The 26,866-nt window shown below is 39.3% G+C and overlaps 1 protein-coding gene across 3 annotated transcripts in view; it reads right to left on the reverse strand.

The window, feature by feature from the left end:
- The window catches only part of DPP4 (dipeptidyl peptidase 4), an 83,655-nt gene that overhangs the window by 51,762 nt on the left and 5,027 nt on the right, over window positions 1–26,866 (reverse strand). For 2 of the 3 annotated variants that reach the window (XM_081052338.1, XM_081052339.1), the window contains exons 4-9: window positions 7,428–7,526; window positions 6,941–7,032; window positions 5,515–5,595; window positions 4,245–4,297; window positions 4,055–4,127; window positions 3,140–3,260 (exon numbers count right to left, since the gene is read on the reverse strand). In XM_081052338.1, the coding sequence (XP_080908464.1) occupies window positions 3,140–3,260; window positions 4,055–4,127; window positions 4,245–4,297; window positions 5,515–5,595; window positions 6,941–7,032; window positions 7,428–7,526 (519 nt within the window). The remainder of the gene's footprint in view (window positions 1–3,139; window positions 3,261–4,054; window positions 4,128–4,244; window positions 4,298–5,514; window positions 5,596–6,940; window positions 7,033–7,427; window positions 7,527–26,866) is intronic. The other variant, XM_081052340.1, reaches the window with a different exon arrangement.

Below are 26,866 nucleotides of genomic sequence, written 5' to 3' on the forward strand. Positions count from 1 at the left end.
AAAACAAAAGCATAGAAGCTTGAATCTTAGAAAAGGAAACCATCTATTTCAATCACTTTTCTGATTCTTGAGGCTTCCTTACAAATTTCTCCCAAGTGCTTCTTTTCAGTAATAATAACAATAGTAATACTAGTTACCATAATAATAATTATAACAATAATACAATATAATAATAATAATCATGGTGAGTAGGTGGCATGTAATGAATGCTAACCATGCACCCGTCATTGATAAGCAACTGACATCTATTATCTCAATTAATCCTCTCAATAACTCATTGTACACACGAGCAAAAAAAGGTGGGTAAGCTTAAAGACAATAAGTAATTTGCCTAGGGTCACATGGACAGTGATTGATAGAATCAAGAATGAATCCAAACTTGTTTGGTGTGAGTCCCTGCTTTTTACTCTACTTGTCCCTTCCTGCCTTATTTCTGAACTTCTAGTAACAGAAAACCTTGTACTTGTTAAGGCAGCCTGATCCCACTTTGACTGCTTTATATAATTTATGTAGCACTGTAGACTTTACAAACATTGATTTAATTTAGTCTTCACAAAGATCCCTGAGTGAGTCTATTCATAGCCCATTTTACAGAGAAAGCAACTAAGGCTGAGAAGGATTGAGTGAACGAGGGACAAGTACTATAACACAGGCCTTGCAATTCCAAATCAAGGGATTTTCCCACTAAGGACTTCTTCATATACTGAGTTGATGTGTCACTCCTTGTGGCTTCTATCCATTGGTTCTAGTCTAAGGTCAAGACGCAATTACATAAAGTGAATACAATTACTGCAAGGTTGTAGTTTTTAAAATTTTTTGTAAGTACAGGTAGCACGTAGTGTTCTATGTTTTGAATTAATGGTTATTTGGAACACAGAACATATTTCTCCATCTCAATGATCATTAAAACTATTATTATAAAACTACTTCTGGTCAAACTGAAAGTCCTGAGAATGAAGGGACCATGGGTAGGGAGGATGGAGAAAACAGGGAAGAAAAGATTTCCAGCCCTTCCTGATACAAAGCTGTCTATGAGCATGGTTGTCTATGGTTCCCCCTCCACCCACACTCTGAACGTCCCTCTCTATACCCTAATGCCTTTCATCCCACCACTCTGACCTTCTTTACGTGTTCCCTGGACTTAGAGTCCTCCCCCGAATAGAGCATTTAAGTCACCCACCCCATGACAATTATTTGTTGGCATCTTCATTTCCCTCTCTGGTCTGAATTCCCTGAGTGCAGCAGTTCAGTGGCATTTGTGTTCCTAGCACCTGGCACAGCACCTCGCAGATGGTTAGCACTCAGTGTGAACTGCACTGAATTACTCCCCCCCCCCACTGTCAACAGTACTACTTCAAGAGGGTAAGGAGTGCTCCATTTTCCAAAACGATTTCTTTCTTTATCCCTTCTCATACTTGCTCACACTTGCTCTCATTTTGAGCTCTGGGTTAGGTAAATTACATTCATATTCAAGAGTGAATGTCATATATTAACTTCATACTAGGAGATAAAGTAGTCTCATTATAAAAAAAAGACACTATAACTAAAGTAATAATCAATTAGAAAATCATGAAATAAGACAAAGTAAAACTGGAGATATTCAGAGAGAAAGCTCTTTGGGGTCATTGGGTAGGATGAAGGGCACAAGTTCCAGAATGGAGGGTCCTTTGCGAATGTCCCTCCACCGTGTGGCACATGGACCTTGGAGCTTTGATCTTTCTTTTACCTATGAAGTAGCAATTCTTAAAATGTACTCTGTTTTGATCCCAGCAACTCGTCGTGGCTGTAGTGGAGAGGGTAGAGCCAACACATGGAGAAAGAGGTGTGCTCTTTTCTAAGTAGGGATCATTTGTAAATACACAAAACTAATCAAAGGAATATCCTTGTAGGAACTAGTCTCATTTTTAAAGACAAGCCCAGTACATTGGAGCGGTGAGGCCATTCTGCTTGTGAATGGCTTAGTCAGGAACAGGCAAAATGAGGTCCCTCCAGCTATTATCTACCTTAGAAAGGACTGTACTGTTAGGGATGTCCTTATCTTAGAGATGCTCAGCTGTTTGGAGGGAGAGCTGGGCCACAACTTTGGAAAGAGGCTTTACCGGGTTCACGTTGGGGATCGTGGAGGCAGTGCTGTGTTGTCCATCAAGAGTTGAAGATGTTTTTCAATTTCTGTAACTAGTGCTAGTAAATTTCATTGTAAGTTTTAATAATTTATTTCTGGGCCAGGGGAATCTAGCTTTCTTTTAAAGTGATTTTTTTTTTTTTTTGTAAATAATGTTGTTCATTTAATTAAACTTGACTTGAGCTGGACAACAACCAACATTAAGTAATGAAGAAAAATTAAGTTTTTTAACTATGAAGAAGAAATAATAGGATGAAATAAGGAGGAGGCTTTAATAAGTACAAAGAAACTTTGTGAACCATTTGGAACAGTCTCAAAATGACTGCTACCTTGGCAACTAGAGACATAAAAAAGGTTTTTCTAATATTGTCTAAGTTTCTAAAATGTTTTTCTAGTGTTTTCTAAAACATTTTACCCTAAAAGAGAAAATAATTCTTTTTCTCATTTTCAGTTCTGTTTTTGACCCATTTTTTTCTTAAGCCTTTCTACTTATTTTTTTTTCCTTCTTTAAAATAATAATAATAAAAAAACAACACTTATGATTTGTCCAGGTTCAAATGAACACAAATCTTACATAAAATAGAAAGCATTTTTCCCCCTCCACTCCTTAACCTCCAAACAATATGTTGTCATCGTTCGGAATGTTGCTGGAATACTTCGCTTTCCTTAGTCACTTCTGGGTTAGATAGGCCCGGTTAGAGAAACATCTGATGTTAATCTGGAGGCTTTTATACCCTGGTAAAGCAGAAAAGCTACCTACACAAAAAGGCCCTTTGTAGCAGTAGTCTGAAGACAATGGGAGCATTGAGGGACATTGAGGACATAAGCAGTACTAGCTACTGCTAAGAAATTCTTGTCTAGGAGATACCGAGTGTTGAGTGCTAAAAGAGATTTGATGACATTTTGAAAAATGCAACTGTTTTGAATGCCATGGACTTTCTCCCATTTTAAAGAAATGCTTGACTACTTTTAAAAACTTACATATTTTCTGATTTGAAAAGGCTTTAAAGTCTCTACCTTCATACACCCAGTCAGTTATTCCATTATTTATGACGTCTTCTTTCCCAGTCCATGTAATCCTCTGACTTGCTGAATTTGGTTCGTTTTTGACATAAATATCATTGTTCCAAACATATGCCTAGAAAGATGAAAAATAATATTGATAAGTAATAACATGTTATACTGTATCCTGAAGTTTAGAAAACATTTACCAATTATTTTGTCCTAAAATAATATTGGGATGCAAATGTAAAGATTACCTTAGGTTATTCAATTTGAGCAAATGAAGTCATTGACTCCCTTCTCCTCATATTCTTACATTATCAGTATACAAGATATAACCCAAAGTAATCCTAAAAACATTCTTAATATATTAAAAAGAAGAGGCTCACAGCCACTACTATTTGGATGCGAAAGTGTATAAGAAAACCTAGCAGACTGGCCACTTTTACAGAATGATGTATGCTTTGTATTTCTTCCTGAGAAGAAGTTCAACTACAGATAAACACTTTGTCTTCCTGTTTAGATTCTTTTGGACTTCCAACATATTCTTAGCACTATAGAACATGAAAATATATCTGTAGCGACACTGGGAAGGTCATGGAACTAGCAGAAAGCAGGCATGCCACAAAGAAACAAAGAAAACACCAACAGCGATAGCAAAACAACAACAAAACCTAAGTACAACAGAAATTAAAATTTAAGAGCTTAATAAGCATTTTCTCAGGAAATAAACAATTCCCTAATAGTAATTCAGAAACTTTCAAGAATTGCATTTACTGTGTTAGACTAGTAAAATATTTTAGTCAATAACTCTGTATTTGATAGTGAAGTTTTTGTATCCTAAGTGTCCGTTCTATATCAGGGTTAGTAGCTTCTACATATGAGAAATTTGAGCCATTATTTTTCTGACAATAGAAAAGACTGACTAACCAATTTATGACCCTCTGGTGACCACGTGATCAACTGTGTGTCATTTGGAATTCTTTCTTCTGTAATCAGCTGCCTGGAAAAAAGATAAAAGGAAACATTACCAAATGAATATATCACAGTGGGATTTCTTTTCTAAAAAATTATTATTACACTAGAAAAGCATAATAGATTTTATGAGGAAGTCACTGACCTTTTATTTAAGTCATAAATATCATATGAAGCTGTGTAGGAATGCCTCCATTTCTATACAAGAAAACAGACATTTTAGGCTCCTGTGATCGAGAGATTGTCTACTTGCTGTGGGAGCTCAAGATGAGAGACAAAGTAACATAAGGGGAAATTTTAAAAATTCCTCAAGTGATTTTAATCTATAGACAGCATTAGGAACCATTGAATTAAACAAACAATAATCCATTAATTGGTAACAGATGTGTTAAAGTTGGCATAGGATTCTGATTTGCTCATAGTTGATAAGTTTAGTAGAACACAGTCATCAAGTCTTCATGTCCAGGAAATGGAGCCCAGCATAGTGAATCCAGGGTAAATATTATCATTGGGAGCCACCATCCCCAAATGGGAAATGGAATATGAGATGGTTTACTTGGCCTGAGGACAGCAGCGTTGGTGTGTGAAATAAGGTCACTCAGTATTTGTTATTTATTCTAGGAAAGAAAAAGCAGAGGTGGGGATCCCCAGCTTTGTATTTTCTTTTCAATGTAGAATATTTCCATAGGTTTCTATTCTTTCCTATGTATTTCAAAACTTCCTATAATTGACAACTGTTGTCAAATCCACCACAACTAACCGAACAGCTGCAGTTCAAGTTATCGTGATTTGCAGCCATCCTAAACATGAAGAGGATGTATGATTAAACTCTAACCTTGCCTGAATGTGTGAGAATTTGATGCTGGGCGGGTTGACTGGAGGAAGCTGAGTGTTCTTTCAGGATGTTGAAGACCAGTGCTGAGACTCCCCCTTTAAAATGATTTGTATATGGTGGGACCTAAGGCTGGGAAGTGGTCTGGGTCACTCTGAAGTCTCTTCTAGGCGATGAGCTGTTTAACTCTTTGAAGGAAACACTTATTGAGAGTTTTACTATATGTAAAGCTGAGGCCAAGAAAATAAGGGGTTATATTACTGGATGTACAAGTCAGACATGTAAATCTACTCTTAAATTATAAGCTCTATTTTATTAACTTATGTCTTTAGTATATATAATATTACTTATACTTTTTAGTATTTGAAAACACTGAACATGAGTTTCTTTGAAAACATTTAATGGACTTATCTTTTACGACTGAGAATAACTAGTTCTCCTTTTGATGCTGAAATAATGAGGTTTTAGTGCCTGTTAAATTGCTTAGGTGCCAATCTTAAACATTCATATCCTCGAAATCAGTTATAAAATAACACACTCATAGGATTCTTTAAAGGTGACAGTAAGCAAACATTTATTTTACCTTCACATAGTTGTACTCTAAAAGAACAAACTGTCCATCAGGAGATACTGAATAATCATTTATAGAATGTCCAAATTGATCCTGTCAGTCAAGTAGAAAAAAGAACAATTAAACAATGCCATTTAACTACCTTATTGAGCACTTCCTATGCAGGGGGTATGGATCTCGACATGTGGCTTATGCTTTGAGTGTTCCCAGTCTAGGAGAGATGGCACATTTCCCCACACAAATAACCATGATGTAAGGTAGTTGGGCGTCAGGATTAAAGAACCAAGGAGGGAAGGATTATTTCTAACCAAAAAAAGACGGTTCTGAGCATGGGGGTCAGAAACAGAAAGAGAACGTTCTCAGCAGGGGAAACCGCAGGAGCAAAAACCCAGATGTGGGAAAGGGCATGCATATTTAGAGACTGTCTAAAGGTTAAGTGTAACCTGAATACAGTACAGGGTATATCCAGAAAAGTATAAGGTGAGAGAACATAAAATTAGAAAAATAGCTGGGACCTAAATATAAGAAGTGGAAATATGAACTATTTTTTTTGCATATGGACATGATAGAATTGTATCTTTTTTTTTTGTTGGTAAAAAAGCATCTCATAAAGATGCTCTGGTGACACAGTGACTGAGATGAGATGAGTTAAGAGGGGTGTATCAGCCCTGGACTTGGGCAATGCAGTGGTTTGGTCTACAGTATAGACATGGGGACACAGAGTACTCACTAACACAAGATTCAGCAAGGCCTAGAACCAGAACAATACAGTGGAAATGAAATCTGAGAGACACTTGACATTGCAGAGGGAGAAGCGACATTGTTGAGTAGTTAAGTGTGGGGGATGACGGAGGAATCATGGAGGATTCTGAGGTTTATAGCTTAAGTGATTTGGAGGAGAGCACTATTTACCAAGACTGGGAATGCAGGAAGAATAGGATGCTTCCAGTTTGCTACGAGAGGGAAGGGGGAATACTAGTTTAGCTTGGAATACTAAGTTAAAAATGCCCACAGACCACCTATGTGCAGAAACAAGCAAGCTATTGGAAATAGAGGTTTAGATCTTGGGAGGAAGTTAGTGTTTAAAGGGTGTATTAGAGAATCAAGGTCAGAAAGGAGAGTGCTGAGTCTGTAGAAGTGCATGAAATTCACGGAAGGAGAGCATGCAAAGTGAGGAGAGAGACCAGCAAATGAAGACAGAGTCCTGGGAACACTTACATTTAGGAGTATGGGCAGAGGAGGAGGAATCGTCAAAGGAGACTAAAAAGTAGCCAAGGCAGGGAACATTCCAAGAAGGAGAGAAAGATCCACTGTGCCATATGCTGCAGAGAGAGTCCAACAGCATGAAACGATAGTACTCAGGATTTGAAAGGTTATGAAAAAAAAAAAATCCCCAGAATCTCCTTAAAGTATGAATTAATTATGTGATTAAACATACAAATGTACTGTTCTCCAAGAAAATGGAGCTGTTTCCATATTCGGCATTGAATAGCAAGATATTATTTTCTTGTTTGTAGAGATATTCATGGTCTAAAGAGAGAAAATGGCTAGATCAATATTTCAAGCTGCTATTAAACATCAAAAATTATGCAATAAAAATATTAAGATTCAAGTTCACACAAGTACTAAATAAGCATTTCAAGGTTGAAAAAACATTAAGTGATGACTATTTCACTAGTACGCATTCATTTTTCCATCATTATTGTCAAGGTTTCAATTCACATTTAATTTTTGGTAGTATATATCAAAGAACTACTAAGTTTTCTTTCTGTCTTAACTCCCTTTGTATCCTAGGTAGAAAAAGATACTTTCCCATACGGTTTTAAAAAACAAGAATATCTTCTCAGTGCAATAAAAGTGCCCCACAACCTAACTAGAATAAACATAACCATAAAAAGCTACCCCCTCCCCTGAAAAATCCTTACCTGAAACCCATCGCAAGTTGTAAGCCTTCGTTCTAAAAGTATTTTTTAAATAATCATTTAGAGTGTAGGTTCTGCGACTGTCAGTTGTAGAATCATCTGCTGGTTGAAAAAAAGAGCGAAATGTTCAGTAAGATGGAATAACCTAGGTTTTGCATAATATAAATGAATGTCTACAATCTACACTCGTCACAAAATACAGAATTACACTCACAAAATACAAAACACATATTGAAAGATTTTGAACTGGGTGGATGGAGTAAAAATGTACTTCACTGTTAAAGCATTTGGGAGTGTGTGTTTCACCGTGTTATATTAGTGACCTTGATTACGAAGGACTAGATCAGTGACATTCAATGAAAATATAAGTACATTTATATAAAAACTACCTACCAAATATAAGTAGTACCTACCAAATATAAGTAGGTACATTTTCTAGTAGCCATGTTTTAAAAATTTTAAGATGAAATTAATTTTAATAGCACATTTATTTTAACCTAACATTTCTAAAATATCATTTCAATGTGTAATCAATATTTAAATGCTATTAATGAGATCTTTCACATTCTTTTTTCATACTAAATCTTTGAAATCCAGTATGTAATTTACAATTACAGCATATACCAATTGGACCAGGCACATTCCCAATCAACAGCTATATGTAGCCATATAGTAGACAAAAGGAAACTAGGTCATTGTTTATTGAGGCCCTGAGATCCTCTTCCAAGCTCTCTTGCAATGCACAGAACTTTAATACATGCTGATTGCCCAATTCAGGGATCTTTATTTCTATGGTCACTTTTCCTTAACTTGGTTGAAGTTTTCATAAAACCTTTCCCTTGGATTCTGTGACACCTCAGTTCTCCTCCTAACTCTCTGACCATTATTTTTCCGTCTTCTACTTTGATTCTATTTTTCTCCATTGACCTCTAAGGTAGAGATGTTTTGATATTCAGCCTTCAGCTTTCTGCTCTTCTCTTTATATATATATATTATTCCTTCCAGAGAACTCCAGAGAATGTGACTTCCTGGGTTTCAGTCATATTTTCCATTTAAATAAATGACAAAATCTCTATTCATTATCCTACCACACCCCAAATACATTTCCAGTGCTGTGTTGGGTCTTTTTAGTTGACTTGTCTCACACTAATCCTATATTTACCTTGTCTAAAATAATTGTCTTTCTTCAAAAATAAGTTTTCCCTAGGGAACTTGTGTGACTTTATATTTTTTTACTGGTGACACAGATTCAAAGTCTGAAAACCATTTTTGATGTGTCCTTCTTTTTTAGCATTATCTCCATCTAATCAATCCTGTTGACTCTTCCTGTGAAATCTTTTTTCCCAGGTATCCCTGCCATCAGGTTCTCTCCGATACAATCCCTCCACTGCACCATCACTAGAATGAGTTTTCTAAAATGCCACTTTCATCCTAGTGATCCTTTCCTCAAAAGCTTTTAATAATTCCCCATTGCCTACAGGAAGATTCAAGCTCTTTAGTTACTTGCGGCCTCCACAATTTGACACGAGACTCCCTTGTTACCCTCATTTCTGCTCTCTTTCTACATGAACCTTCTTAACTAGTCACACAGACCTGCCTACTGAACCCAATCGGTCTTCTGAGGTTTTGTCACTTCTCTTTCTCATCTTAAGCCACTTCCCTGCAATGTCTTCAAATGCTTCCTCAGCTATCACAATCCTCTACGCTCCAGCTCCCACCTCTTTCATGAAGACTTCAATTCTGCTCCTCTGACTCTGACCCCTACACTACTTATTTGGCTCTGGTCACAATGACTTCTGTCAATAACTACTTTTCTGTGCTTACCTGCCTACCTGTGTGGTCTACACAGCTAGCAGCGAGGTCACGTAGGGCCTTGTTTTTTCCCCCACCAACCTAGCACCGTTCTATGCCATAGTAGGCAGGCACACAAAACATTTTTGTTGATTGACATCATTTTTCTTCCAATAAGCATAGTCAGGCGATATGATTCCTCTTCCCTAACCCCCAGCCCTCCACTGATGACTAACAGCCTGAAGTCTTTTTCCAAATTCTCTACTTGTTCCACATGCACACAAACATACACTCACAAAATCTGCCACCATCACAACATTCCTATAATTGCAGTTCTTGCGCTTTAGGGATTGTGAAGTCAGCAGTACCTTCTTTTGTTAAGTTTGTACAGCCTGTGGAAAAGTAACTCTCTTACAGGTAACCCTTTTTCAAAATATGTTCTTAATATTTTATTTCTTTGGATCTTATCTGACAACTCAGTCTTGTTTCTGCCTATGACACATTCAGTTTCAATAGATGAAATTGCTATACTTCACTTTATTACTTTATTGATTTTTGGGTAAGCCTAGCTGTTAATTAAGAAAAAGAATTGAAAAAAGAACTTTTTTTTTTTTTCAATTCAGGCCTGCATTTCACCTCTGAAAGTTAGTGAGATATTTGTGTTTGTAAGCAGACATATAGCAAGGGAGTAAAACCAGCCCTTGGATTTGTCAACATTCAAATAAGAGTAAAGCATTGTGCAATACAAAATATTATTTGACTCATATGGCCAAAGCTACAAATCTAGATCTGTTCATTAAATGCCCTCAGTTGTTTGTATTCATCCAATCACCCTTTCTTCCATTTCATACATCAAAGAGCTATAAACTGAGTACTATCGGAAAAATACTGTTGAGGATATATACCCTGCTATCAAGACCTGTTAGCCTAAAATGTATATAAAACACATCCCAAAATTAGTATAATTCAAAGTATAAATGGTTATAGACATTTGTGGTCCTAATATTACCTGCTGATGTATATATCTAGATAGACCTATAGAGAGAGAACAATTCACACACACACATATGTTGCAGTGACCTGAATGTTTGTGTTCCCCCAAAACTCATATGCTGAAATCCTAGCCCTCCATGTGATGGTATTAGGAGGTGGGGCCTTTGGGAGGTGATTAGATCATGAAGGTGGAGGCCACATGAATGGCATTAGTGCCCTTAGAAAAGTGACTCTAGGGAGCTCTCTTGTCCCTCTACCAGGTGAGCACACAGAGAACAGGTCCTCACCTGATACCAGACATGGAATCTGCTGGTGCCTTAGACTTCCCAGCCTCTAGAACTGTGAGAAAAAAATGTTTGTTGTTTAAGTCACTCAATCTGTGGAAGTTTGGTATAGCAGCCTGAACTAAGATTATCTATCTATGTATCTATCTATCTATAATCTATCTATAATGAAGTAGACATATCAACACATTTATCACTGACTCCTGATTTCATAAGAAGAGAATGAACTGAGTATCTGTAATAGATCACATACAGTGTTATCTCATTTAAATGCTGTCTCACATAAGGGTATTTGCTCACATTTTTCCAAATAACACACACCTGGAATATTAGCATAATTGAGGCAAAAGTCCCAGTGATGTCATCTGCTGCCCAGAGTGCTGCTCTTCACATTCATGATGGGTTCCTCACTGAGTACTTACCCTCTCTTGCCCTCTTCAGAGAATGCTGGGCTCATTTTCTCATCAGGCCATAGCTTTTCTAAAGCCATCATCTCTACCACACTCACACTCCTTTCTGCTCATAATGGATTTTGATCCATCTGCTGATATTCCAGATATTGACATTGACACCTCACTCTTGCTATGGCCAAAGACATCCGGGCAAGGCCCAGGCCACCCTTGTCTTGTGTTAGGTTCACTCAGCTTCCTTACAATGACCCTGCAAGTTGGCGTCCACACCCAGGCTACCCAGTCCCAGAACAGCACTGCTAAATTGGAACAAGTAGGCAACAAATGTTCGTTGTTTTTCACCTTGCCATTTGATAAGCAGCACACATTGGAAGACAGTTGTGAAACATCTAGATAAGCGAGTTTCTGTGAGATGTGAACGCCAAGTCCAGGTTTTGACCTTTAACAAGTTAATAGTTTGCTGCCAACTTACAACCTGTTCTGTCAAATACTGAAGAGGACACACTCACGGTTCTTCTTCCTGTCTACTTTCTCACTGAGAGGGCACTGCTGTGGCGACAGATGAAGGTCTTTGGCTGCTGTGTGGTTTTCCTGGTGGGCCTGGAACATGTCATTCATTTGTCTTATGAGTTCAAAGCACTATGCTAGCCAAGTAAAGGAGTTAATCATATGTTTCCCATCAGCAAATAGAGAAACTCTTAGATTCACATCTTCTTTAATTTTAAATAAAAAAAAGCTAACAACTTTATACTTCTTTGATGAGAGCAACTATTAGTTTGAACCATATGAAAACGCCATTTTTAACAGCTTCTAAGATGGTTGAACCTAAGAATAAATTCTCGTAAAAGTGTGTGGTATCTTAATGAACCATTGTTGTAGGAGCAACAGCACTTCTGAGTACAAGTAATTCCAGAATGGTAAGATCCAAGTAAGAGAGAAGCATAGGTCCATGGAATATTCCTGGTTTGACCAACAGTTACTTTATGATTACAGGATATGTTGAATATTTTTATACTCAATAATAAACTTTTTATCTGTATTAGGATATGACGTATAATATTTCTACTTCACAAAGATAAACTCTTTTTTTGTAAATAAATGGCTAATGAAATGTGATTAAAAAGAAATGTGCTCTTCACAGCTCATAAACTTATAAAGTTGTTAAACATGGGAAAAAGATATCTGGTTATAAAGTTCTTGTTTTCCATATGGTAATCAGCTAACATTTTATATTGATGCTAGGGAAATAAAATGAGTGTTACTTTAGAATTTGCTCTAGCAAAATAGCAGTCTTGACATAGGGACAGAGGAAAAAAATCAAGCAGGCAGAAGGAGAAATTAACTAGGAGGTTCCTCATATCCTGTGTTATCCAGCAGCATATGCAGACCACCGCCCCACTCTATTGATTCAACAAATGCCATTAAGGGGTTGGGTCCCTAGTGGCTTTGAAATCAGAGAGCCTGGATTTGAGCCCAAGTCTAATTCTCCCACTGGGGCTTTGGGAAAATTATCGAGTCTTTGAAAACCTCACTTTTTAAATCTATACAATGAAAATAATAGCCTCATCTAGGACATAGGGATTTGCCATGATTAAATGAGATAACATATGTAAAGTGCTTAGCTTAGGACCTAAAATTTAGAAAGCCCTCCAGATATGTTACACGATTTAGTATTGTTTTATTCTGAGCACGTGCTGGACGTTCAGGATACAATAATGAATAGAAGAGTGTCTCCCCTGGAGTCCTTACCAGTGGTGCTGAAATTAGGAATTTCACTGCAGTAAAATTATAGCCATTTAGTTTTGCCATGTTCATATCCCAAACGATCCTAATAAGACGGCATAAGAGTATCACATTGAGAAAACATCTGGAATAAGTACAATGTGATGATTTGCTAAGTGCTAATGAACATCACTTTCTTCCTTCACCATGTGTAATACCATTCATAGCATCCACACTGGGAGTCAGCAGTATGGAGGGAAAACGTTGGACTTGGAAGATGTGTGAAGAGTAATATTTCTCTGGTTACCATACACGTAGGAAGCATTAGCTTATAATCACAATCACCAGATTTGCCTTCTTAATAAGAGAAACATCAGGGTACAAGAAGTGGCCTCCAAACAATGCATTGGCATTGCATTTTTCTCCAGCTGGAGCTATAGACTATGGGATTGAATACTCTTAAGCATTTACCCTAAGATCAGATTGTCAGATGACCAAACTTTTGTTAGGAATGTTATCATTGTCTTTTCAAAGGTGTACTCTGAAAAGCCAACCAAATGGTACAATGCACATTTCCCAGAATAGCAACAATTTGGAAAAAAAGGAAACAACTTAATGGGAAGGGCAGGTTGTCTGTCATGACTCTAACTTCTGTCATAACTTCCTCTTCCTCCTCTCTTTTCACCCTACTCCATCCACACTAGCCTCTGGCTATTCCCCAGAAAGACTCAGCAGGCTTCTACTTCTGTCTCAAGGTCTTTGAACTTCCTGTAACCTCTGCCTGGAATGTTCTTCCCCTCAGACATGCCCATGGTTTGCTCCTCCTTCACCTTTCTCAGATCTTCATTTAAATGTCACGTTCTTTTCCTGGACAAACACCTGTAAACCCTCCACTCCAGCACCACCAGTTTACACTTCCTGATTCACTTTGCCTTCGCCCTAGCAAAGAACTAGGAGATTCAGTGCACACAGGAAGCAGGTACCAAACAGGGCCGCCAGGGCTTCTGTATTCTTTTTTGAAATGGAAATTGCTTTATTATTGTTTTTCTGATTATGGTCACTCTCTCTTTCCTTGTTAGGACTTTTGGGAATGAACAAGATTGGTACAATAATGGTCGAAATTAATATTTACAAGGCTTTTAATGTTTCACAGTGTTGACTGACATAAGTGTAATCCAAGGTGATGAGAAACAGCTGAAAGGTGGAAACTTCTCAACTGTAAGGATAAATGACCCACAGGCCCATGAAACATGCAACTGTTTTAGCAAAGGCCTAGTTCCTCTTGAACAATACTCAAAAGTAGTTGTAGTGAGATCAATGGAAGGTGTTACAATGCAATCTAAGAGTCTTTAGTTCATGTTAGAAAGAAAACCGATCAGAGAACATCAGCATTTGAGGAAGCTGAAAACTCTAACACTGAATCATTGAAGAACTTTTCAGAAAGATTTACAGGCATAATCAAAAAGGCTATTCTCTGTGACAAGTGTTTGTCTTCTGCGCTACAAGGAAAAATGATCATTGGAAAACAAAACTGCCACAAAAATTGCCCTTTCCAGTATCTGCCAGGCAAAACTTTTGAGTGTGAGACACTATTATAGTACCTGCCTCTGGGACTGTTAAAAGAATAAATAAGTTGAAAATCCATGAAGAATAATAATTACGAATGCTTACAGAATTCTTCCAGTGTGCTGGGCTGTTTTAGTCATTGTACTTACTTAGAAACTTATTCTCATCCCCATTTTACAGGTACTGAGGTGCAGATAATCATGGACAGTAACTGGTCTCAAGTCCTATGACTAGTAGGCACCAAAACAACTTCTGAGCTAGGCAATATGTCTCCAACGCCTGTAGTTATAACCACTCTCCTAAAGAAGCTAAGTATCTGGGAGAATAACTACACAGGGCAAATGCTATGTCGGCACTTTTTATGAATTGGTATAGATGAATCAAACTTTATAGAAGTGTTTGAATTCAATGTTTGGAACGAATCTCAGTGGGCAGGTAGGCAGTGTCATTTGGACTTGGGTAACTTGGTAGGTTACGTAATTTGTTCTAGTGCTCCAAAGTCAAAGGGTACCAATTCCTTCTGAGAACCCTACAATTTTCTCTCTAGTCTGTTATTAAGGATGGAAATTCTGTGACTTTCTGGAAAGACATTTGTACCATCCTCACTCTTTCTTCTTCCCTGGTATATACCGTAATTCTCATCATCTTTTTGCAAAACTCATAAAAAGTAGACATGCAAGCTTTTATAACATGTTTTTTTTTTCTTTAATGTTCCCTAGATTTAAACATAACACAATCCTGAACAACTCAGGCCTTGCAGTACATATTTTCGAATGAGTATGACGTTGTCTAATGAAAAGATTCAATGATTCCTTCTGTACAGCAAAGCCACCCTAGGGGCTTATTTTCCACCATGCCTTCCACTTCTACTTATCCCTTCTGTCACCCTTTACCATTTTCCTCAGCACTCCGAGCAAACAGTGGGCCTCAGATCCTTGCCTTCTCGATCCTTAGAGACTTTGTAAATGTCTCTTCTCCCTCGGCATCTCCAGTGTCTTTTCCCTGCCTACTTCTGTCCCGTCCTTAAGCATGTACAAGGTATACCTATATTAAAAACATTTAACTGACCCTGCTGCCTCCTCAAGCCGTCTCTTATTTCTCTTCCTGTATTTATCAGCAAATGTTTAAATAATACAGGCTACATCTGTGGCCTTCATATTCTCACCATCGCTCTTTACAGCTCTTGATCACCTTCCTTCTTACACCACACTCATTTCTCCCTCCTTATTGTCTTTAATGCTTATTTTCTATACCATATATTTTGCACATTAATCAAATAATTTTATATCATTTAAATATTTAATCTAGACAGTTGTCTTGGCTATAAGTAAGCTGAAAGGAGGAATTTATTTTATCTTTACTAAACAGCTGCTAGCACTGTACTCTACTGATAGGAGATATGCATGATCTTGTACTGGATGACTGGTCTTCACATTTATGAATGTACGTATTTTAATCAGAATTAAAGCAACATAAAAAAAGTTCATCAAAAAGGTTTTCTCACGAGCTCTAAGAAAATCCCTTTAATTCATCAAATACTTATCAGGCTGTACTAGGTTGAAGACTGTCCCTTCCCAAAATCATGGCCAGCTACAATGTGACCTTATTTGGAAGTAGGTCTTTGCAGATGTAGTTAGTTCAGATGAGGTCATAGTGGATTAGGGTTGGCCCAAAGTCCAATGACTGGGGTCCTTATAAGAAGGCCGTGTGAAGACATGCTTTTGCTGACTTGGAAGATGGAGAGGACCATATGGAGACACAGAGGGAAGAAAGCCAGGTGAAGATGGAAGCAAAACTGGAGTCATATAGCTGCAAACCAAGGATCACCAAGGATTGCCATTAACCACCAGAAGCTAGGAAGAAGCAAGGAAGGATCCTTCCTTGAAGCCTTCAGAAGAAGCATGGCCTTGTTGACACTTTGATTTTGGACTTCTAGCCTCCATAACTGTGAGAGAATAAATTTTTGTTGTTTCAAGCCATAGAGTTTGTGGTAATTTGTTACAGCTGCCCTAGAAAATTAATATGAGCACTCGTGTTTTCTTCAAGGTTCTGGGCACTAGAAATAAGAATGAGCAAAACATGAAAAAACTTCTGCCCTCAGAAAGCTTACATTCTAAAGGGAGGAGACATAGGAACAAGTAGTAAGTAAATAATGCCATACGTTAGGTGGTAAATGCCACAGAGAAAATAAAGCAGGGAAGAGGGATAAGATTGTCAGGTCTAGGGACACTGCTGTGTTCAACAGCTTGGTGGTGAAAGGTCCCACAGGTAAGGTGGCATTTTAACAGAGACTTGTAGGAGTGAGGAGGTGAACAACAGACAGCCCCAGGGAAGAGGAATCCTGGAAGAAAGAGAAGCAAGTATAAAATGTCTCAGGCAGGATGAATGAGCGAAGGGGAGAGAGTAAGGGAGGAACTCAGAGGTGAGATGGTGGGACTCAGATCACATGGGCCTCGTCGGCTATTGTGAGGACTCTGAGAGAGACAGGAAGACTTTAAATGGTTCTGAGCAGAGGAGGATGTGATCTGACTTATTCGTTTTCTATTGCTACATAACAAATGACCACAAATGTAGTGGCTGAACACAACATAGACATCAGCTCAGAGTTCTGCAGGTTGGAAGTCCTGCCTGGCATGGCTGGGTTCCCTGCTCAGGGTCACAGGGCTGAAATCAAGGTGTTGGCTGGGCTGAGTTCTCATCTGAAGGCTCTGGGGAAAAAGCTGCTTCCAAGTTCATGCAAGTTGTTGGCAGAATGCAGTTCCACATGGTTGTAGGACAGGGCCTTATTTCCTTGCTGGCTGCCAGCCAGGGGCTTCTCTCACTTCCTAGAGACTGCCCACATTCTTTGCCTTATGGTCCCCTCCACCTCCCAGATCAGCAGTGATATGTCAAATCCTTTTTTGTGCCTCAAATCTCTGACTACCTCTCCTGTGAACAGTTAGATAAACTCTGCTTTTAAATGGCTCAGGCTCATCCAGGTACTCTCTGTTTCTTAAAGGGGACTGCGCCATAGAATATATATATAATCATCAGAATTAAATCCATCATACTCACAATCTCAAAGATTAGGCAGAAATATGGGGGAAGGGAGGAAATTCTGGGAGTTATTTTACAATTCTGTTTACCATGATCACCTTATCTGCTTTGTTGAGAATACACTATAGAGAGATGAGAAATAGGGAGATTTTTGCAATAATTTTAGTTAAAGGTGATGGTATCTTGGACCAGTTGGTAGCAGCGAAGGTAGTGAGATATAGTAGAATTTTGAAAGAACATGAAAGTAGAAGTGATAGGATTTGCTCGCTAATTGGATGTTGAGTGTGAATAAGAGAAGAGAATTAAAGAGAACTGTATGGATTTTGGCTTCTGCAACTAAAAAAAATGGAATTGCTATTTTCTGAGAAAAGATGTACTAAGGGAGGAATAGGCTTGGGGGGATAAAGAGTTTTGGGGGATGTTACTTGAGAGGCCAAAAAAATTCAAATGCAGTTGTCCACTTAGTTGCGTTTCCACATTCAGGGTTCAGGAGAGGGTTCTGAAGATATAAATTTAGGTGTTGTCAGGTTATAGATGGTGATTAAAGCCATGAGAGTGGATGAGATCACCTAGTGGAGACGGAAGAGGTTCCAGTACAGAGCCTGGAGTAGCTCAAGGTTAGAAGGCAGACACAAGGAGGAACTCCTAAAGAGAATGAAAGGGAGCATGTTGTGAGGTGGAAGGGAGACTAGGAGAGAGGGCAAACCTAGAGAGAGGTGGAGAAGAAGGACGATCAACTGACAGGTCATGTGAGACTCAGAGGTAAAACTGAGCTCTGGATTTAGCAACACAGAGGTTAGGGATCTTAATGAGAACAGAGATGTTTTAGTGGCCCAGTGAAAATAAGCCTTAACTCAGTGAGTTTAAGAGGAAGCCAGGACAGGAATTGCAGGCAGTGATAATAGAAAATTCTTTGAGGAATTGTGTGGTAAAGACAGTAGGGAAAATAACTGGGAGATTGGCAGGGATGTGGGGTCCAGAGAGGACCTTCCTTCCTTCCTTCCTTCCTTCCTTCCTTCCTTCCTTCCTTCCTTCCTTCCTTCCTTCCTTCCTTCCTTCCTTCCTTCCTTCCCTGCCTCCCTTCCTCCTTTCCTTCTGATGTGAGGCATTACAGCACATTTATATATAGAGAGAAAAAATGATGATGCAGCAGGCAGGGAAAATAGCTGGAGCCATGTCTTTGAGTAAGTAAAAGTCAGGGCACAAAAGCGGCGTGGCCTTGGGCAAGTGCTGGGAGAATGCACCTATTGCCTTGGGAGAGGCAGTGCAGGTGAGTGTGCAGGTGCAGACAGGCTGGAGGGCATTGAGTATATTCTGTTGGGATGGCTTTCATTTTCTCATGAAAATAGGAAGCAAAGTAGTCAGCTGGGAAAGAGCATGGGGAGGGGTGTTTGTCCCCTTGATAAGAGAATCCACCAGGGGAATGGACAAGTGAGCCGGTGGAAAATACAGGAGGATTGCCAGGCCACTTAATGTTGGGTTACAGATTTTATTTTCATGCAGATTAATTCCCCCTCCCCCCAGGAATTTTACAATAAAGATTTGAGTCACCAATTAGATTATTTTTGCCTGTCAGATTGAACAGATAATAGCTTCTAAACATTGTGAGGTTATTTTGTTTGTGTTTATTTATTTTCTTATTTTATTTTGTTTAGTGGCCATTAATTATTTCAAGTCCTACTTTCCTGGGTCAACTTTTGCAGATCTAGTTTTTACCAATTATTTTTAAACTTTGCTCATTTTATTTTATGTTGACTGTTTCTGCCACGTTTTCTTGTTATGAATTGGATAAAATATGATAGTTTACACGAGCTTTTTGTGAGAAAATGGAGAGTAGTTCCCCTTAAATGTTCCTGACCCATTCTATTGTCTCAGATTTGTATTTTAAATGTTGTAAAGTCAATTCTTCCCTATTCATCATTACTTTGGATGATAAGAGAAAGCAAGTGCTGGGCTCAAAATGCCCCAGGATCAGAAAAGCAGCATCAAAACACCCTGCTTTGCAATAAACTCAGGCGATTAGAGAAGAAAGTGAGAAGAGGGGAAGGAGAGTTCTTTGGTCAGATTCTTTGGAGATAGGAGCTGGTTTGACATCTATTTTCTTTCATCAGTAAATGAAATCTTTCCAAGATATTGAAAAGAGAGCAATAATAAAATATATGCCTGTATAGGCCTCTTCCCCCATTTCTTTCTTTTAGAATACTCAATTCAAATTAGGTAATAAACCTTTCTCTTCCACCTTTTTCTTCCTTGTGCTAAGGAAGGAGGTTCCTGTTTGTCCTAGAAAGGTGAGTCTTGATTAATCCAGCCCCAACTAGGTACTACATTCTCCTTACCAGTGATCAGTTTAGAAGTGGACAAGTTACATAAATTTGGCCAATAAGACACGAGGGAAAGTCTGCCTTGGGCTGAAGGACTTCTATAACTGGTTTTCCTGCATGATATAACAGATTATGAATGAGGAACAGCATCCCCTTCTGCTTTGTGAAATAGCTGGGTAAGAAAATGATGTGTTGCTGTAACAACCACGCTTGACCGTGAGAGGACAAGGTTGAGAACCAAGGCCAACAACAGTCTGAATGAAAATGGCAGAGCTGAATGACAGAAAGAACTCGGTCCTTGAGGATGTTGTTGAATCACTGTGTTAACTGCCTTACTTCTGTACTTCCAATTATAGAAAATGTTAATAATGAGAAATACACTAAGAAAATTCCATAGCTTAAACAACTTTTGCTCAGGTTTTCTATTAGTTGCAGCCAAAAACATTCTGACACAGTCCTCGTACAGAATTGATGGGCCGTGAATTGTTGAGGACCACACATGGAGGGGAACTGCTTGCCTGGGAGCCAGTCTGATGGCTCCAGGATAGGAAAGTGTGTATTCAGGCCCATTAATGATTAACTCTTTATGCTTGGTTGGTTTCTGTGCGTACTGCCCTGGACAGCATTTATCATTTGCTCTTTAGTGCTTCCCTGGCACTTTGATCATTTATTAGAAATACTCATAGCACTTTTTATCATAGTTAATGTTTATGTTGCCCTTAATAATGTGAATTATTTGAGGACAACAGCCATGCCAATCATTTTTGTATCTCTAGTGACCAACAAAGTGCCTAGCATGTAGAAAATGCTCAATGAATATTCGCTGACTTGGAGAATTACCTTGACATGTGTGTGCTCAGTACATGATGCAGAAGACCCTCCTGAGTCCTGCTGTGGAAAAAGGAAGCAGATTCAGTAGGACAAGGGAGTTAAGTCAGAGGAACCACCACAGATTAGCTCTTGTGGGAAGGGTATAGTCATGAGGGCAAGAGAAAATTCTCCAGTTTGATTATCCAGCAAGCTGTTCAGGGAATCACGTTGTCTCTGCTCTTCCTCACTCTTCATGTTTGTATACATTAAGACTTACATACAAAATACATCCTCCTTTTTTATTTTCTTCCTACGTCTCTAATGCTATCAACCCCTCCAATCTACCATCGTCTCTTACCTGGAGAAACCACCCCTCACCCCATCCTCCATTATTTACACGGAGTCAGAGACTTAGTGTAGACATAGAAATCAGATCATGCCATGCCCATGCTTAAAATAAAGAGGAACTTCTTCCTGTGTCTCTCTGTCCTCTCTATCACACTATTTTAGTCCTAGCTTATATTACTGTCTGATATTACTCATGTGTTTGCCTACTACCTACCGACCTATGGATTGTAAAGGTCCATGGTAGCAGGCTCATCTCTACTGTTTACAACCAGATTCCTGTACCTGCATTAATACCTGCCATGAAGGAAACATTCAATATATGTTGGGGAGTTAACAAATACAACACCTGGCCACTATAGGGCCTTAACCCTGAAGAAGTTTTAAATGGAATAAAAGAATAAGGAAAATCACAGAGAAATAGGAGCAATCCACTAAACTGATGGACCTGAGCTCGAGTGCATGGGGCTTTAAAATAACCGAGGAAAATAAGAAGAGGAGGTGTCAGCCCTACAGAGATGATGTTAGGTGACAGGGGCCACCCAGCCAGTTTTGGGGCAGCAAGTGTGAGGTCAAGGAAGCAATGGGTAGTATCCACCTGATACTCACCCCACCTACTCTCTCATCCTCCATTATACATCCTAAGCCACAAGGCCCTCAGGGTGCCAGGAATAAAGTTCCTGCTGGCTTTGGCTCTGCCTTAAAGTCCTCTGCTTCTTGGGCTTTAGATGCTGAATTATGTGACCTGAGCTCATGGGCCTACTTACTTCCTCAGTGAACCAAATAATGACAAACTGTGCACATTTTGTGTACACTTAACTAAAGCAAGTGGTATATCATTAAGTTAAAAAAACAAACCAACAAAAAACTTCCTAGGGGGAGAGATCCAAGATGGCAGAATAGATAAACGCTGTGTTTGCCTCATCCTGTGAACACATCACAATTACAACTATATTATAGAACAATCAATCAACCTGGAAAACCATCTGAAGTCTAACTGAACAGAAGTTTTGTAACTTAGGATATAAAGAAGAAGCCACATCAAGATGATAGGAGGGGAAAATGCAAAACAGGTTGGTCCCACACCCATGTGCGGTGGTGGAAAATTGGGAGAGATATCTTGGCCACAGAGGTTCTTATGGAGGGATGAGGGACCCCAGCCTTACACCAGGCTTCCCAGGAAGAGGAGTCCCCACAACATCGGGCTGTGAAAAACAGTGCGTTTCCCACCAGCCAGGTGGGACAGAAGCTTGCAGGAAAACCAGACATCCTCTAAAGGGCCCACACAGGCACTCAGCCTGGGCTCTGGTGAAAGGACAGTGACACTGGAGGTCATCAGAGACAATAGGAAGGAGACTGAGTTGTGTAACTTCGGGGTGAGAACTGGAGGGACAGTAGCTATTTTCCATGTGCAGGGCCCTTCTCCCATGCAGCTGGCAGGTGGGCGCCATCTTTCCTGTGTTGAGCCCTCCCCCCATAGGCCAAATCTGAATCTGATTGCTCTGGTGAGCTCCGATAGCTTTACCCTCGTGACTCACAGAGGCCCTACCACACCCAGCTTCATGCTGCAGGAGGCTTTATCAGTGGCTCAACCTTAAGGGAGCCAGCAGAAGGCAGCAGTCCTCAGAGTGTCCTGGCTTTTTGCAGAGCTATCCCAGATCTGGTGCCAGCCATCCTCAGTTCACAGTGTGGCCTCTCCCATGTGCCTCTAGGTACAGCACAGGCAGCAACCAACCATGGATTGCTTTGTAGCTCCTACCAGGTAGCCCCTGGCTGGTCACAGGCAGTGGGTGACCTGAGCCTGCAATGGAGACCCTCCCAAAAATATACTTGGAGGTTGCTTCAGACCACAATTAGCCCCACAAGTGGCACACCCAAAGAATGGTCTCAGCAGGGACCAGAGCCTATTGGGGTAAATACCATCCCATGGGGTAAGCTCCCCGCAAGCTGTGGACATGGCCAAACCCCATAGCCAGTCAGCCTGAGGGTCAATACTACCACCTACTGAAGTGTCAACAATCAAGGCTCAACTACAACAGGAGGGCACACACAACCCACATAAGGGGCACTCTCAGAGCACCTGGCTCAGGTGACCAGGGAATGTGCCAGTGGGCCCCACAGAGCACCTACTACATAAGGCCACCGTCAAGACTGGGAGATGTAGCATATCTACCTAATACATAAAAACAAACACAGAGAGGCAGCCAAGATATGGAAATATAGAAATATGAAAAACAGAAAATGAAATAACAGGAGAAAACTCCAGAAAAAGAACTAAAGGAATGGAAGCAAGTAACCTATCAGATACAGAGTTCAAAACAATGGTTATAAGGATGCTCAAGGAAATTAGTGAGAAATTCGACAGAGAGATAGCAAACATAAAAAGACAAACAACAACAAAAAACATAAAAACCATAAAAAAGAACCAATCAGAAGTGAAGAATACAATAACTGAAATGAAGAATGCACTAGAAGGAATCACCAGCAGACTAGATGAAGCAGAGGATCGAATCAGTGATTTGAAAGACTAGGTAGCAGAAAACACCCAATCAGAACAGCAAAACAAAACAAACAAACAAAAAAAGAATCCAAAAAAATGACGATAGTTTAAGAGACCTCTGGGATAACATCAAGTGCAATAACCTTTGCATTATGAGGGTACCAGAAGGAGAAGGGAGAAAACAAGGGAGTGAGAACCTATTTGAAGAAATAATGACTGAAAACACTCCTAACTTGCCTAAAGAAATCGACACACAAGTCCAGGAAGTGCAGAGTCCCAAACAGGATGAACCCAAACAGGCCCACACCAAGACACTTCATAATTAGAATGGCAAATATTAAAGACAGAGAGAGAATCCTAAAAGCAGCAAGAGAAAGGCAACTAGTAACTTATAAGGGAGCTTTCATAAGACTGTCAGGTGATTTGTCAACAGAAACTTTTCAGGCCAGAGGGGATTGGCATAAAATAGTCAACATGATGAAAAGCAAGGACCTACAACCAAGATTACTCTATCCAGCAAGGCTATCATATAAAATCAAAGGACAGATAAAGAGCTTCCTAGACAAGAAAAAGCTAAAGGAGTTCATCAAATGAGTATTACAAGGAATGTTAGAAGGACTTCTTTAAGATGAAAAAAAGAAAGAAGATATTAATAATAACATGTCAATAACTACATATCTATCAACATTTGCTTTCAATGTAAATGGAATAAATCAAAAGATAGGATGGCTGAATGGATAAGAAAACAAAACCTTTACATATCCTGCCTACAAGAGATTCACTTCAGATTGACAGACACACAGAAACTGAAAGTAAAGGGCTGGAAAAGTTATTTCATGAGAATGGAAACAAGCAAACAAACAAAAGCTGGGTAGCAATACTTGTACCAGACAAAATAGACTTTAAAACAAAGGCTATAACAAGAGACAAAGAAGGGCTCAGTAATGGTACTTCTTCGTATTTATCTGAAGAAACCCAAAACGCTATTTTGAGAGGATAGGTGCATCCATATGTTCATTGCAGCTTTATTTACAATGGCCAAGACGTGGAGGAAGCCTGTGGATAAAGAGGAGGTGGTACATATATGCAATGGAATATTGCTCGGCCATGGAAGGGAATGGGTTCTTGCCATCTGTGGTAGCATGTGTGGACCTGGAAGGTATTGTTCTGAGTGGAGAATGTCAGACAGAAAGACAGGTGCAATGTGATTTCACTTATATGTGGAATCTAAAGAACAAAATAAACAAACAAACAAAATGGAAACAAACTTATAGATACAGAAAACATTTTGATGGTTGCCAGATGGGAGGGGGGTTGGGAATGGGTGAAAAGGGCAAAGGGATTAAGAAGTACAAATTGATTTTTACAAAGTATTCATGAGGATGTAGGGTATAGCATACGGATTATAGTGAATAATATTTTAATAACTATGTATGGTGTCAGATGGGTACTTGATTTGAGGTGATAGATGGGAGGAGGGTTGGGAGACAGGGTGAAAAGGTGAAGGGATTAAGAAGTACAAATTGGTAGTTACAAATAATCATGGGTCTATAAGGTGAAGCACAAGGAATATAGTCAATGATATGGTAACAACTGTGTATAGTGACAGGTGTATACTGGATTAGACAGGGGGATCACTCTTAAATTATACAGATGTCTAACCACTATGCTGTATACCTGAAATTAATATACAATAATATTGAATGTCAAAAAAAACTTCATAGGAAGTTATAATTTTGAATTACAATATAAAAGTGCAAATACAGTACTTGGCAAAAATAAAACAGCTAACTCAGATGTTCAAAGTTTGTGGTTTCAGTTTCCTCTCAGATTGGGAGACACACCCTCTTTTGGAGGTCATAATGGAGCTGTGATGACTAAAGGTACAAATATTTACATGATACTGATTTACAACAATGAAAGGGTTAGCATCAAGCTGTAAAGCAATAATTAATCATTAACTTAGAAAAACTCTCACCAAAGCAGTTCTTTAAACAGTTATTCATGGGAACCAGCTGACTCGGGGAAGGCTCAAAGTCAAGACTTGGATAACTTCTAGTACTCACTCGCAAAGCCCTAAACATCTCTGCTTCTATTTCTTTACCATAAAGAGAAAAGATATTAATGCCTCTCTCTGACATGTATTGTTCCATGGCGAACAAATAAAATAATAGAACATGCATTAGAAACAAAGCCCAAGTGTAACTCAGGGCAAGTAGTAAATCTGGACCTACTACTACTACTAAAAATAATAAATAAAACCAGTCAAAATTGTATGTTCTCAATCGTGGGCTGGAAGGTGTTGCCTATCCCAAGCTGTATATAAGAAAGGAAGTGACAGCAGCAGGTGCTTCTCCTCAGAACAGGTAGCATCCAGGGATTAGCAGTCATGAAATTTTAAGTATATAAATGGGAAGTTGTAACATTTTTGCTAATAGGGTCTCATTAATTTTATACTTGATTACAAACTAACAGAATGATTTGGGTTTAAGCGTACCAGCTCTAGAGTCACATTGCCTAATCCCAACTCTGTGGAACTTTGAGCAAGTTCCTTAACTGTTTTGGTAGCCAGCCTCAAAAGATGGCCCTCAATGATCTCCACACTAGTGTCAATGCCCTTGTGTAACACCCTCTCACACTGTATCGTGATTGCTTTGTGTGACCAATAGAATACAGCAGAAGTGATGGTTGTATTCCATTGGTCACACTTCTGAGGTCAGGTCATCAAAGGCACTGCAGCTTCTGGCATGGTTGTTCTCTTGGATCCTTCATTGTAAGGGAACCCAGTAGCTCTGGCACTCTATGGAGAGGCCCACATGGTAGGGACTTGAGGCCTCTAACTCATGTGAGAGAGCTTAGAAGTGGATCCTCCAGCCCCAAGTTTTCAGATTGACATCTTGACTGCAACTTCATGAGAGACCTTGAGCCAAAGCCACACAGCTAAGCCACCGCAAAATTCCTGACCCACAGAACTGTGACATAATAAAGGTTTGTTGTTTTAGGTTTTACAGTAATTCGGTGTGCAGTAACCGGTAACCAAAACACCTTCTCAAAGTTTCTGTAAATTGTCTGTAAAAATGGAGATGATAATGGTGCCTTTCTCAAAGGGTTGTTGTGAGGATTAAATGAGAAGTATATTGAAAGTCCTCAACCCCACATGTGGCACAAAATGAGGACATGTTAGCTGTTGTTTACACCTTTGCATACTTCTGTTCCACAAGCAAGGTGGTCCTGCATGCATTTATAGTCACAGTCTGTCGGCCTCGGCACTTTGGTAAGTCATAACATTTTATTTATACAGATCTTGCACTAGTCAGTCCCTTTACTTTGTCTTTCTCGAACCATCAGTTGGGCAAACAGTCTTCCCTTTTTCTCTCTGATTGCTTTTGGGATGGGAGGCAAGGTGTCTAAGAGAGAAAACTTTAAGGCCCCTGCTACGGCTAGGGAACCAAAAGCCAAAATAGTTGGCCTAAAAAAGACCAACCCACTGACCTCATGAGCACTTGACAAAGGTTGACAATAGTTAACTGAGCTAGCTGGAGTCAATTCGAGCTTTTACAGAGCTCACTGTTTAGAAATTGTCCTCTGAAATATACAAAGCTTTCATTCAGGTTCATTTCTGTGCTTTTAAACCTGGAATAGATCCTGGACTTCCTCAGGCAAA

This window comes from Rhinolophus hipposideros, assembly GCF_964194185.1.
Source record: "Rhinolophus hipposideros genome assembly, chromosome: 6".
Classification (NCBI taxonomy): domain Eukaryota; kingdom Metazoa; phylum Chordata; class Mammalia; order Chiroptera; family Rhinolophidae; genus Rhinolophus; species Rhinolophus hipposideros.